Source organism: Lissotriton vulgaris, chromosome 12 (genome assembly GCF_964263255.1).
Source record: "Lissotriton vulgaris chromosome 12, aLisVul1.2, whole genome shotgun sequence".
NCBI classification, from domain to species: Eukaryota; Metazoa; Chordata; class Amphibia; order Caudata; family Salamandridae; genus Lissotriton; species Lissotriton vulgaris.
In genome coordinates, this window is record NC_141700.1 from 355,314,029 (window position 1) to 355,327,262 (window position 13,234).

Genomic DNA, 13,234 nt, shown 5'->3' on the forward strand with positions numbered 1-13,234 from the left:
GACAGGGTTTTCAGCTGGTTTCAGCTAAATTGTCTGAAGGCCAACTCCAGCAAGTCGGAGGTTTTATTCTTTTGCTGTGCCTCCGATCCCGAGTGGCGGCAGTGGTGGCCGGCCGCCATGTGTCCTCCGGCACAATCATCCTTGGTTGCCAAGAACCTGGGTGTTAAGCTCGACAACAAACTTTCCCTGAGAGCGCACATCCTTGGCCTGTCCGGCACCTGCTTCGGTATCCTCAGAATGCTCCGCAAGTTTCTTCCCTTACTGTCTGCGGAGCACAGACGGATTACGGTGCAGGCGCTCATCGGATCTAGGCTTGATTATGCCAATGCCCTTTTTCTAGGCCTTCCGGATTACTTAGTCCAGCGTCTGCAGGTGGCACAGAACTCGGCAGCCCGGGCAATTTTCGGTCTGCACAGACGAGCACGGGCTTCTGTGTTGCTGCAGACGCTCCACTGGCTTCCAATTCGGAAGCGGATTGTCTTCAAATCTATGACCCTGATGCACAAGGCTTTATTTGGCTCAGGCGCTGGATATCTGAAAAAAAGATTAGTTTTCTATCGCCCGGCTCGCTCACTGCGTTCAGAATCCCTTTTCACTGCTGTGGTTCCACGCGTGAGGAAGGCACGCACTGGGGGGCGCTCTTTCAGCTTCAAGGCCTCCCAGTTGTGGAATTCGCTTCCATTGGCACTGCGTAGCACCCCAAACCTGCTTCAATTTAGGAAGAATTTGAAGACGTGGCTTTTTAATCTCTCTGCTTAGGTGGTTTTCTTTTTCTTTTTCTTTCGGGGTCTGTTTTTACTTGTTATGTTGATCTTACACTGTAAGTTGCCTGTGGAAAGCGCCGGGACACTCTTTTAGAGTAGCCGAGCGCTATAAAAATGTACTATAACATAACATAACATAACATAACATAACATAAAAAATTTAAATAACACCAATTTCTTTTTTTTTTTTTTTAAAGGATAGACACTAATAGCTCCAGTAAAATTTATACAAAGGTACGAAGATCACACAATTTAATATAATTGTTTAAGAAGAGTAAAGATTGTTCCCGGGTTACCAGTTTACTTTGAACAGGAATGGAAATGTATTTGTTTTTTTATTTTATTTGTTTGCTTTAATGCATATCTGAAACACTAACTTCTAGCCATAGTTTAAACCCACAGATCTAGGTCTAAAGTATAAATAATGGGGTGAAAAAGCTTTGGCTACGTAAAGTTTCAGAACTTCAAGCAAGTCACTCCAATGCACTTGTTTTAGGAAGAGGCGCACTTGATCCGATTACAATACAAGAGACCCGTGGCTGACTTGGGTTTACCAACGGCCTCATGCTGTCATGTGTAGAGGCAGTGGTTGTAGTCCTGTTCAAAATCCCTATGGGAAATTGCATATGGAAAACGTACTTTGGGACCCCTCTTTCTCGGCCCTCGCTTGACCAATCACCACAAAACTTTCCAGACAGCAGCTAAAGTGAATGGCGTACTCATTTTGAAAGGTTTGTGAAGATTTGTCAAACTGTGCCAAAGTTATTAGCAAAAAACAAAAAGGTTTGACTATGGAAATGAGGCCCTAACTATAACTAGGATATACCTGAAAGGTGCAGGTACTGTCCCTTTGAAATTGCAACAGGTAAGTATTTCAGTTTTGGAGGTATTCAATCTGAGGTGCTCCATGTCATCCTCTTCTCAACGCCTCAGAGGCAACTGAAGATTTTTTCGTTTCCAATGTATTTGGGGCTTTCCAGTTTAAGAAGAATCTGTGCACCGTATGCTTAGTTATAGCAGGTGAACTCAAGAACATTAATTAGCTCTGTTAAGAATTTCATATAGATGTTGAATAGCAGAGGTTAGATGATAGAACCTTGAGGGACTCCTGCTTTTTTGCTGAAGTGTTTTGACAAGAAAGGATCACATTTGTTATATTGTGGAGGTAAGATGTGATTCAAGGGAAAGAGATACCCTCTGTACTGGCTTCCTTGAGTCTTAGGATTTTGTTATGCTCAACTTTGTCAAAGACAGCTGAAAATCCCATTCTTCTCTACTGTGCTTTAAGGGCTGTCCCAGATGTAAGTTATGCGGATTCAGTGCCTTTTATTCTGGATGGAATCCTGTTTACAAGTCAAAAAGGTAGGAGCCATCTTTAATGAATTTTGACATAATGACAAAGGCTGCTCTTTCTATACATTCGCCTAGGAATTATCTGTTTGCCAGTGGTCTGTAACTACTTGGGTCTTGAGGTTCTAGACTTGTTTTTTTAAATAATGGGCATATGTATGTATTTTCACAATCTTCTGGAAAAACCATTGCCGTTGAGTTGCTGATCAGTTTTCTGACTAGGATGGCCACTGAAGTTGTTAGAAGAGTATTTTGTAATACTTGTGGGGATAAGTGTCAGAAGAGCAGCCTGCTGGCCTGCCAGCTTTGACAAAAGCTTGACATTTGGTTACTGATAGTTCTCTGAAACAGAAAAGGGGCTATGTTAACTGTTCCCTAAAGAGGTTTGTTGGAAGTCAGTTTGTAATGTATTTTTTTTTGTGAGTCAACAATTTGTTTGGGAATCCAACCATGACTGCTTCAATTGTGAAATGAGCAGCCAGTTTGCTAAAAAAGAAGAAATGCGATGGGTTCCTTCGATGCATTTTGGAGAACAAAATTCTGGGAGTTTTTTAAAAACAATTTTTTAGTGGGGCATTCAATGGCTTGAATAGTAGCTCATTAAAGCTTTTATTCATATAATGGCTTGTACATTCCATTATGTTTGCTTTTAACTTGAGGGTCTTTTTTTTTTTAACCAAGTCAGATGAAGCTTTGTGATTTGTTCTATATTTTTTTTAATCTGCATTAATCCAAAGGCGTTTTTGCTTTTATTATGTTTCGATATTGCTTGTGGGACTAATATATATGAAGCTATCCATAGATTTTTTTTAAGGAGTTTACTGTGTCGAGATTGGTGACGGAAATAAGTGAGCTTCCAGGTCCTCCAAATTCAGCTTGTTAAAAGGTCTATATGTAAGCAGAGTGTTGCTGAAATGACTTGTGGTGTCTTGTGTTTGAACGCAACCAAGTCGTGGTCTGACTACGTGAATGCCGTAATCCTCTGGAATGCAACTGGGACTGGGTTCTTGAAAATGGCATTTAAGGTGTGTCCTACAGGTGTGGGTTTTGAAATGAGCTGCAGCAGGTTAAGTGCAACTAGGTCAGTAAGGCTCGCTCTAGTGTGGGGCATATATTGGGTTTGTCAAACCATACTTTTAGGTCACCAAGGATGCATATTTTTTGCTATTTGGTAAATAGATTGGAAACTGTGTCTAGAAAGATGTCTAGAAATGTTATATTGCCGGATGGTGATCAGTATAGAAAGAGAAAGTTACAGGATATGGTTTAGTTATGGTTTCATCTGACGAGGGGAAGCTCACAACATTGTAAAGAAATATTCTCAGCTTTGGTGGGAGTTTTTGTTTCCATAAAAATGCCACCTAACCCCCCTCCTCTTTTGCCTATGTTATGTTGTGTAACAATGTGATAGGCTGGTGGAACAGCATCATGCAATATTAGAGCCATGTCTTCTACCAGCCATTATTCAGTTATAAAGAGTAAGTCAGGTCCTGTGCCTTTCAAAAGGTCCAAGATGTAGTACTTGTTTTTGGAAATACAACAAGCATTTATTAGCGGGCAGTGTAAAGGAGCTGTGTTGGTGGTGGTGAGATTATTTGCTGCGGGAGAGTAGGTATTGCCCTTGGATGTTATAGGTGATGTGCTATTAGTACTGGCACAGTGAAATAGACTAGTTTTTAGGCGTTAGCCTTGTGTAAAAACCATCAAAGGAATTTGAGAAGGTCTATGTATGTGGGTGGTGTGGAGACTGGTTGCATTTCAGTGGATGGGATGTGAAGTTGTCCTTGAAAAGTAACATTGCTGTGCAGTAAAAAAGGGGAGGCAAGGTTATGAAGAGTGGTATAGAGTGGTATATATAGAGTGGGCTTCTTCTGTTTATTCTGAAGGTGCAATGGGTATGAGTAGGTGGTGGAGCATGAGGGCTTGGCTTTATGGCTCTAAATTCTGCAATGGATGGGTGGAACAAACATGTGAATGACACCAACAAGTAAGTGGAAGGAGAGGGCTGGCTCAAAGCTATTTTAAGTGGGTATATTATACATACATCCTTTTGCTATAATCAAAAGGTCTTGGCTAACGCCAGACCTAAGAATGGAAAGTCTGGCTGTTGGTAGATTATTTACATGCTATCACCACTATGAACATATATAGAGGTATGTATGAATGCTAAATAGAGTGCATAGTTTGCTATATTTAATAAATGTATTTGTTGAGCATAAACAAAGTGTCTATTGTAGACATAGGTCAAATAGTTATTTGTCTAAATAATATACTACGCTACTATAAAGGCTCACAAAGACCTCTAGCATAACTAATTTATGCACAACTCAAACATGCTTTAGGAGTAGCACAAGGCATAAGTCACTGTTTTGTGAAGGGGATTTGTATGTTGCAGCAATACCAAGAAATGGGCACATGAGGTGGGCTACTATCACACTCCATGCCCTATATCTACAGAACTCACTAACAGCCGTCATATGAAACATTCAGTGCCATTTACACTACAGAAGAGAGGTGAAAACAAGGCAATTCCCAAGATCACTTCATCACCCAATAACCCGAACATAAAACCCAGAAACAAAAACAGTCATTCAAGTACAATAGTCTGTCTACAGCCCAGAGACAGCCCCACTAGCAGACAATTTTCTATGTCCAAGTAAGGTTATGAATGGCTGACCTATGTCTAGCCTGGGCAGTATGCAGTAGTGAGATTCCAAACATAACCCTCCTGGCCCTCACCAATACCATAATATTCTTCAGTTGGGCAGCCAGTTGTGGGTCAATTAGGCGGCATGATAACTCCCTTACACTGCTCTGTTACAGTCACATAAAACAAATCATGGCCAGTATCCAAGACAGAACTAGCCCACAGCAATAAACGAATTCCAATAAACCGAACAGGCACAGAGCATTTGAAGAAATCTACCACATACTACTGAGCAACAGAGGGATCTAATTTAGATCACAAATGAAGGTCCAAGTAGCTACATACAATCACTGCTCCTTGAAATCTCACGATCACAATCGTATGGGATATAGGAACACAGTCCATCCCAGCACATTACCCCACCATCTCTGTCGCCAATGTATGCCTGTTCAGAACCAAAAAAGTCTAAATTAAAATTATGACGGTGAAAAATACCATAAAGGAACCAGCTGAGCTGGCAATTCTGCCAGCTTTTTGAAAGCCGTAAACTCCACGACTATCACAATACTAAGCACAAGCACTGTATCTCATAACATAACTGCACCTCAGTATTCATCAAGCAAAACATGGAAATACTTCTCATATAAGATCAAAACAAAGACAACAACCTTTCAATCACACATGTGACGCTGCAATTGTGGTCAAAGACAAATCAACAATGGCGTTCCTTTATAGTCTTTGCAGGTCCTTACTTGGCGTTGAACAGTAAGATAAAGTAGCCATGGCGAAGACCAAATTATTGATTCTATGAAAGTTCAACGGATACCTTATTCAAGGCACGGTTAGAAGTGTGTGGAAGCTAGATATAATGTTTAAAAAAAGAAAATGGTCATTTCAACTTCATCTTTTTGGAGATCCAATTAAATCATCCCTATGATATGTAGATCCAATTTAAGGCAATCTCATTGGCACATGGTACACCTTACCACTTTCCAAAATAAAATAGACCCTTAACCCTTGGAAGTCTTGTGACGTCACAAAGAAGAAAGATCAGTGCAAGCATTGACTTTACATTTCCTTTTTGCTTTGGAAAAGCCTACACGTTACTTTAAAATATGAATCAATAATTTTTTTAAATATTTTTCAATTCGTTTTCTGTAACTTACCAATTCTGTAATATCGATCCAATTTTTCCCAGAGAGATTCACCATCTGGCCTAGGAAGGTTGATACTTTTAAGCGGTTCGTAAACTGAGCCTAAAGGAGAACAAAAATGAAATCATAAAAAATGAAAGGTAAAAAAGGTACAAACATCCTCTTTGTAGGCAATAATTGATCACTGCAACTACATGTAGGCACAGCCAGAAACAACAATTCGTCCTTTTGTTACCTTTTACCATGTGCACACAACTAAGCACAGGGACTAGTTTTTTGCAGCCGTGTAAGTACTATGCTGCTGACTTTTGCCGAAATAAAGATCTTCAAAACATTATTTCTGCGAAAAGGTGTGAAATAACCAACGCCTGTCATGAAATAGCAGAGAAAATGGATGTGCCACTTAATTAACTGGAGTGAAAATAAGTGCTAAATGCTTTAGTTAACAAATTCGAGGCTTCGGAAGCCTCCTTGTCAAGATCACCCATACACTATGTTTTTCTTTTTCTTGTTTCGTTCTTGGCTTATCCTTCGCTGTTGAATTAAGTGCCGCCCCTCATGTCCTCCCACTCAATGCTTTGGTACTTCATGCTTATAACTGTACACTGCACTCATTTTGTTTCAAAGCAAAACATATTGCTCTCTCGCGGGGGCGCCAGCAGTTGGACAAACCAGATTCCAACTTTTTTAACAGAGGAGGAGGTACAGATGAACACTAAACGCACAGGATATTCGGTCGGTTTTGCTGGCACCCCAGTAATCCATCTGTAGTAACCAACCACCGGTAGACAAAGCGTCATATAAACCGCATAATAAAACCCTTAGAAGTAAACCACACAGTACGATCCCACTCTGACCTCATGCCCAAGTTAAACCATAATAACCTTTTCCTCACTGGCATGAATCTGCTTGAAACTAGCAGGTACAACCACAATCATCCTTTCCTCAATCACATGAATCTGCTTGAAACTAGCAGGTACAACCACAATCATCCTTTCCTCAATCACATGAATCTGCTTGAAGCTAGCAGGTACAACCACAATCATCTTTTCCTCAATCACATGAATCTGCTTGAAGCTAGCAGGTACAACCACAATCATCTTTTCCTCAATCACATGAATCTGCTTGAAGCCAGCAGGTACAATCACAATAATCTTTTCCTCAATGAATCTGCTTGAAGCTAGCCAGTACAACCACAATCATTTTTTCCTCGATGACCTGAATCTGCTTGAAGCTACCAGGTACAACTATAATCATCTTTTCCTCGATCACATGAATCTGCTTGAAGCTAGCCATGTGAAGCAGTGGCAATCTTCTCAATCACGAATCCTGTTGGCAATGAGTTGTATTTATGCAGCGGGTACCTTCACAAACCATTTCTGTGCCCTTTTTTAGGTCAAGCCATCGCACCGCAGCGCGCATGCGCTGCTCTATGGGAGACATCTTGTGAGCACTCCAAACTTCCCATAGACTTCTCCGTGTGGGTCTGCAACTCCCACACATTCCATTGTCCTTTGCGTGTGGCTTTCAATAATGACAGCACGCAAATGGCCAAAGACGGGTGCATGTCCCACCTTTTCTCTAAACGTTCACTCACATGGCGTTTTGGTTTCGGGAGCTAGCAGCGACGCGCAGCGTGGCAGCTGCATTCCTCCCTTGTTGTTGTGGATCATCTTAAGACAGCGCGGTCGCTTTCACTTTCGTGGCTGCGCTTTTTAAATTTCCTGTTGCTTTATTTTTTTCCCCCTTGCTTTTGTTCTTCAGCATTTGAAGAATGTCTATTTTGAACAGAATAGTGCTGTTATTTATTACGGAGCTGTCAACACACCCCTATCCGTTTAGGCTGTTCCCAAGTAGTGTATGTGCATCGTGAATAGTAGCAGGCAACCCTCACTCTTTTGCGTGCACACAATACATACATACATTCAGTATAGACGAGTGTCCCAGAAACAGCGTGATCAGTAACAGCATTACATTACTTAATGACTGCCTTTATATAGAAAAGTAATTTTTGACTGCCCCTATTAGTTTTAATTCTGTTGCTTAATCTGTATATTGTAACTAAAAGACTAACCTTTTTAGCGTCTTCAGATTTCAAAGAACAAACATGTTGTCATTATGTGGCTCTTCATTTTTACGGTGCTTTAACCACACTCCCATCTGTTTTAGGCTAGGGTCACCCTGTTTGTGTTTATTAAAAATAATTTACTTCTGCTCATCTTCTATATTTACTTTTTATTAGGCACAGCAGATAATTTGATTTGTTCACCAGTGCATGAGCAGACTTTCATTATTTGGACTTTTACAAGGAATGAATAAAATTACTTTTTAAAGCAACTAAACGCTGATGGGAACTTCAGTGAGTAGTCCGCACCAAGCCATAATTATAAAATTCTAACTTTCCATCTGTGCCCAAGAAAGCAGCAATGTGTGGTCATTCCAGGCAAGTGTTAGCCGCATTATATGACCTCAGGTATTTCCTTGGAACTTGAAGAGCTGTCCCACGACTCCTGCGAGCATTAGAAAAGGACACTAGTGCTAGTGTCGGTTGAGGTGCCTTTTCACCCTTGCAAAATAGCACGTTTTTGTTTCTAAAATCAGACTGCGAGCATGGGTGCTTACTGACTCGTATTGGATCCAGGGCGCCATTCGCCATAGCTAAACAAGCATTGGCAAAGCCAATAGAGCTCACATCTGCAAGAGCTATTGACCTTTTTAATGCGTTGTTTAGCCATGTACAGCAGAGCTATGCAGTATGTCTAAAAGTAAAGAAAGAAAAGTGGTATGATGTGACCAGTGCTGACCGCACCATAGCGCTTTTTCCCCTTTACTCTCAGCCACGCTGCTATACAACATGGCTAAAACAGAGAAAGCCAAAAGCTCTCGCGTAGGTGAGCCCTATTGGCTTTGCCAATGCTTGTTTTGTATTCCTGCCATTCAAACAAGTGTTTCATGTCACTCTCAGAACATTGCAACAAGTGTTTTCTCCACACTCACTCATGTCATTTCATGGTTACTACAGGTTGGAGTCTAGTCTCGTGAATGGCTTGTCTACAGTTAACTTCGCACAAGTCTAACAGAAACCTTTAACAAAACATTTAGTTTAAGTCAATGGGATCACTACTGGCTACTGCGTTGACAGGTGCATCATCCCACTCAGCAACACTCGATGACTGCTGTTAAAGGATCTACTCATTGCAATACATATTCCCTGGACATTTCCTTCAGCCGCTCCAACTTTTGCCAGGTGTTCTACAATTTCGAACAAAGCATCTAATTTGGATAAAAGTATATGTGCAACATGCTTACAACAATGCGCACCATGGACCATACTTTGCACTGGACCCAATGTATGATGCCTTTTTTTCTTCACTTAATGCCCTAGTGCTACTTTTCTTTCAATGCCAATGTAATTGTCACCCTCAAGTAGTGGTCAAGTACACAACAATAAATACAATTGGAAAAACTGATCTTTGGCGATTTTTGCAGCTTACTAAACTATGAATGAAGAAATATGTCCTCATCCAAAACTCCGACCTCTTAATTTTTCTCACAATAGGTCAGTGCCCGTGGTGTAGCAGGGCATTTTCGCTTTATCAAGTTTTTCATTCCCCAACCAGTTTTGCTGCAGACGTCACTTTGCTCTATGTTGCCTTTAGACAGATCACAGCTCCATAAATCTCATAACCGTTCAATAAACTTTGCTCACATTTATACATTTGACAAAACAATTCCCTTGTTTCAACAAACATAAAAAGGCTGAGACAATATCCCTTAATAAACTGTGTCGAGGCCAGTTTACCACAACCCAAGACCTACCACCCTGAATATTTTACATAAGGACAGTCAAGGTTAGGTCTCAGCCAATGCACAAAAACACAGGAAAAGCACCTCTCTTCGTAGCCTCTCATGCCACGATGGGGAGGATCGTTTTTTGTTAATAAAATATTCGTAATATTTCATTAGTCTTATTAATTTTCAACAATCAAAAAGAGGTCTTGATATTTATCCTTGTATTAAATGTATCCTACGGTATATAGTTTAATAATATCAAAAATGGATTAAACCTGAGCACAATTCTCCTGTCGAGCAGTGTGATATTTTGACAAATATTTTTTTAAAGTCCAGGGCAATTTGGACTGAGCTTCGAGTAAGCACATAGAGCTCTAGACTTGTCTAATGCATTGTTCATTTTCACCTGACTAAAGGGCAGCGTATTTGCAGCTCTTAGTCATGCTCAAGCCCAATATTTGCCTCTGGCTTAAACGTACTTTGGTTGCTAGGCTAACTCCCGTGGTTTTATTTGAATCCGCCCTACCCTGGGTTGATTGACAAATAAATGAACTTCGAGCAGTAAGATTTAAATACAGGCTTTTACAGAAAGTCTTATTATAAAAAGAGCAGAGTGTTCTGAAAAGTCTCTTCTTGTTGCATGCCCCTGGTAAGGTTGGAGAGGTATTGGGCTATTTCTGGTAGATTGTAAATATTAGGTTACTCACCTTGTATACTGCGTCTAATAGGGAAAAAACTGCATTTAAATGGAGAGAGATCATTTTTTTATGATTTTTTTTTTTAACAACAGAGAGTAAGTTTACAGATGTATTCCCATAGCACCTTTGTCTTTCCTCTCACTAATATTTCGGCATTAGCGAACATGGATAATACATATTCTGTTGACAGGATCGAAGGTACAGATTGCCAGTCATTGCAAAAGGAAATGTAATGAGAGCCTGGATGAATAGTAAACATTCCACAAGCTGAATCCCTACTCACCCATCTACTGTGTGCCAAGTTGCCTTCTCACCCCTAGGTTCCAAGTTAGCGGCTATACAGTGAGATGGGAAAAAACGTGGAAGCATATTTCAGGTATAACTTCGGAAATTCGAGTGGCCCGCTGCACGAAGCAGAGTGGCCTGCGGCACGAAGCAGAGTGGCCCGCGGTACGAAGCAGAGTGGCCCGCGGCACGAAGCAGAGTGGCCCGGAGTGGAATGGAATGAAGTAGAGTTACCCATGGTGTGGAAATTATTGTCGTTAGCATGAGCTGAAGCCATCTTGTTTGTGGCATGCATTTTGTCAGCTATGTAATTCTTCCTTCCTCACTGTTGCTTGCCTTTCTATTCTGCTTGTGTCATCAGCTTTAGTTAACTCCTTCTGTACTGAGCCAAAGCAATGTATGAGAAGGCCTGTAGCTGCTAGAATGCACCTGGCTAAAGATGCAACTGTCGATCACTCTTTGCTATTGTAAGCAGTTCTGTTCCCCCTCTCACTTTGCTAAGTGATCTCCATCTGCCCATGTTTGTCGATAGTTATTCCTGTGTATGCTTGTACCTTCTATTTGTAACTACATGCTTATCAGTGTGAAAACTCTGTATATAAGCACAATGATCTGTGTATTCAAGCAACTACCTCCTGGAACACTTGAGGGTGTTGTATGGACGTGGTCTCACTCATGAGTGAATAAACTTGTTATTTTGAATTTCAGCTTCAGTGTCAATCTCTCTCTATTTTGTTAGTCTAAGGACCCGTGGATGGAGAAGGTGAACTGTGCACCGGTGTGCTCATTAAAAAGGACATTTCCACATAGGCATGGAGTGGAGTAGCCCATGGCACGGAGCAGCGTGGCACAGAGTAGAGTGGCACTGGGTGGAGTGGCACAGAGTGGAGTGGCCGACGGCACAGAGGCCTGTGGTGCGGAGTAGAGTGGCGGGGAGTAGAGTGGCGCGGAGGAGAGTGGCGCGGAGGAGAGTGGCGCGGAGGAGAGTGGCGCGGAGGAGAGTGGCGCGGAGGAGAGTCATATGGAGAAGCGTTGTATGATGTTGAGTCATATAGAGTACAGTAGCGTGGGGTACAGTGGAGTAGAGTGCAGTGATATAGTGAAGAGTGGATTTGTATAGAGTGGAGTGGCGCAGAGTTGCATAGAGTGGCAAAGGATGGAGTGGTGTGGAGTGGGGTAGAGTGGAATAGAGCGCCGTGGAGTGGCACAGAGAGGCAGTGCGAGGAGTAGCATAGACTGGCATTGGATGGAGTGGCGTATAGTGACGTTGAGTGGGGTAGAGTAGCGTTTAGTGGGGTAGAGTAGAGTGGAAGAGGTAGAGTAGAGTGGGTGAAGCAGAGAGGCGAGTCGCCAAGTGGCATGAAGTTGGGTACAGTAGAGTGGCGTAGAGTGGCTTGGAGTGGTGTGGCCTACAGTGGAATAGACTGGAAAGGAGTAGAGTAGAATGGTGTGGAGTGGGATAGTCTAGAGTGGTGTGTTAGGTTATAGTGAATTTATATCGCACACAAATACTCATGAGTATCCTGGCGCACAGAGTGAACGTGACAGAATGGAGCAAGGGATTTATTTAAATCGGCTGATTGAAAAGGAAAGTTTTAAGTTGTTTTTAAAAGAGTCTGAAGTCCTGAATATGCTGAAATTCAGCAGGGAGGGAATTCCATGCAATAGCTGCTTTAACGGCGAGGGACTGGCCCGCCATCGCGTCCTACGGTATCGAGGGATCGCCATCCGTCGTAGGGTGGCTGAGCACAGAGATCGGTTGGGGACATAGAAGGCGAAGCGCTTCCTGATGTATGATGATCCGGGCCCATGCAGGGCTCTATGAGTCAGAGTGAGGGCTTTGAATTGCACTCTATGGACCGCCGGTAGCCAATGCAGCTATCGTACATGCCGACGGACGCTAGATCTTCCAGAGATGTTCAACGGAAGTCTAGCCACGGCTTTCTGTATGGTTTGCAGTTTTTTTTAGCAAATATTCCGGAATGCCAATGTAAAGGGCATTGGCATAGTCTATGCGAGAGAGAATAAGGGCAGTGGTGGCCATTTCCTTGGCTGGCCTCGGTAACAAGGGGAAGAACCTTCTTAATGATTTGAGAGCGCTGAAGCAGACTCCAGTTAGTTTCTTAATTTGGGCCGAGAACTGAAGGTCTTTTTCAAACCAGACCCCCAAGTTCTTTGCTGGGTCACCGTCTGAATTGGGGTGTGGGAATTCGAGGGGCCACAAGGAGTAGAGTGGCATTAAGAGGGGCAGTGTAGAGAGCAGTGGTGTAGAAAGGAGTGGCGCAAAAGTGAGTGGTGTAGCGTGGAGTGGTGTGGAGTAGAGCAGTGCACTGTAGAGTAGAGTGGCTTAGAGTGGTGTGGAATAGAGAGGCCTAGAAGGGTGTGGTGTAGAGTGGAACACCTGTGGATGTAATGAACTTAAACAAGGTATTAAACTTAAATTCAATGCAAAGGTATGAGGAATAAAGGGTATGAATGGCTGAAAGGCAACAAAAATAAGCATAAGGCAGGAAGCATCATAACGATGTACATGTGTTGCTACTG

The 13,234-nt window shown here is 42.1% G+C and overlaps 1 protein-coding gene across 7 annotated transcripts in view; it reads right to left on the bottom strand.

Annotated features, from left to right (window-relative positions):
- PHKB (phosphorylase kinase regulatory subunit beta) overlaps nucleotides 1–13,234 on the bottom strand; it is a 1,358,073-nt gene that overhangs the window by 1,171,972 nt on the left and 172,867 nt on the right. For all 7 annotated transcript variants that reach the window (XM_086945119.1, XM_086945122.1, XM_086945118.1 and 4 more), the window contains one exon: nucleotides 5,928–6,017. In XM_086945119.1, coding sequence (XP_086801245.1) covers nucleotides 5,928–6,017 — 90 coding nt within the window. The remainder of the gene's footprint in view (nucleotides 1–5,927; nucleotides 6,018–13,234) is intronic.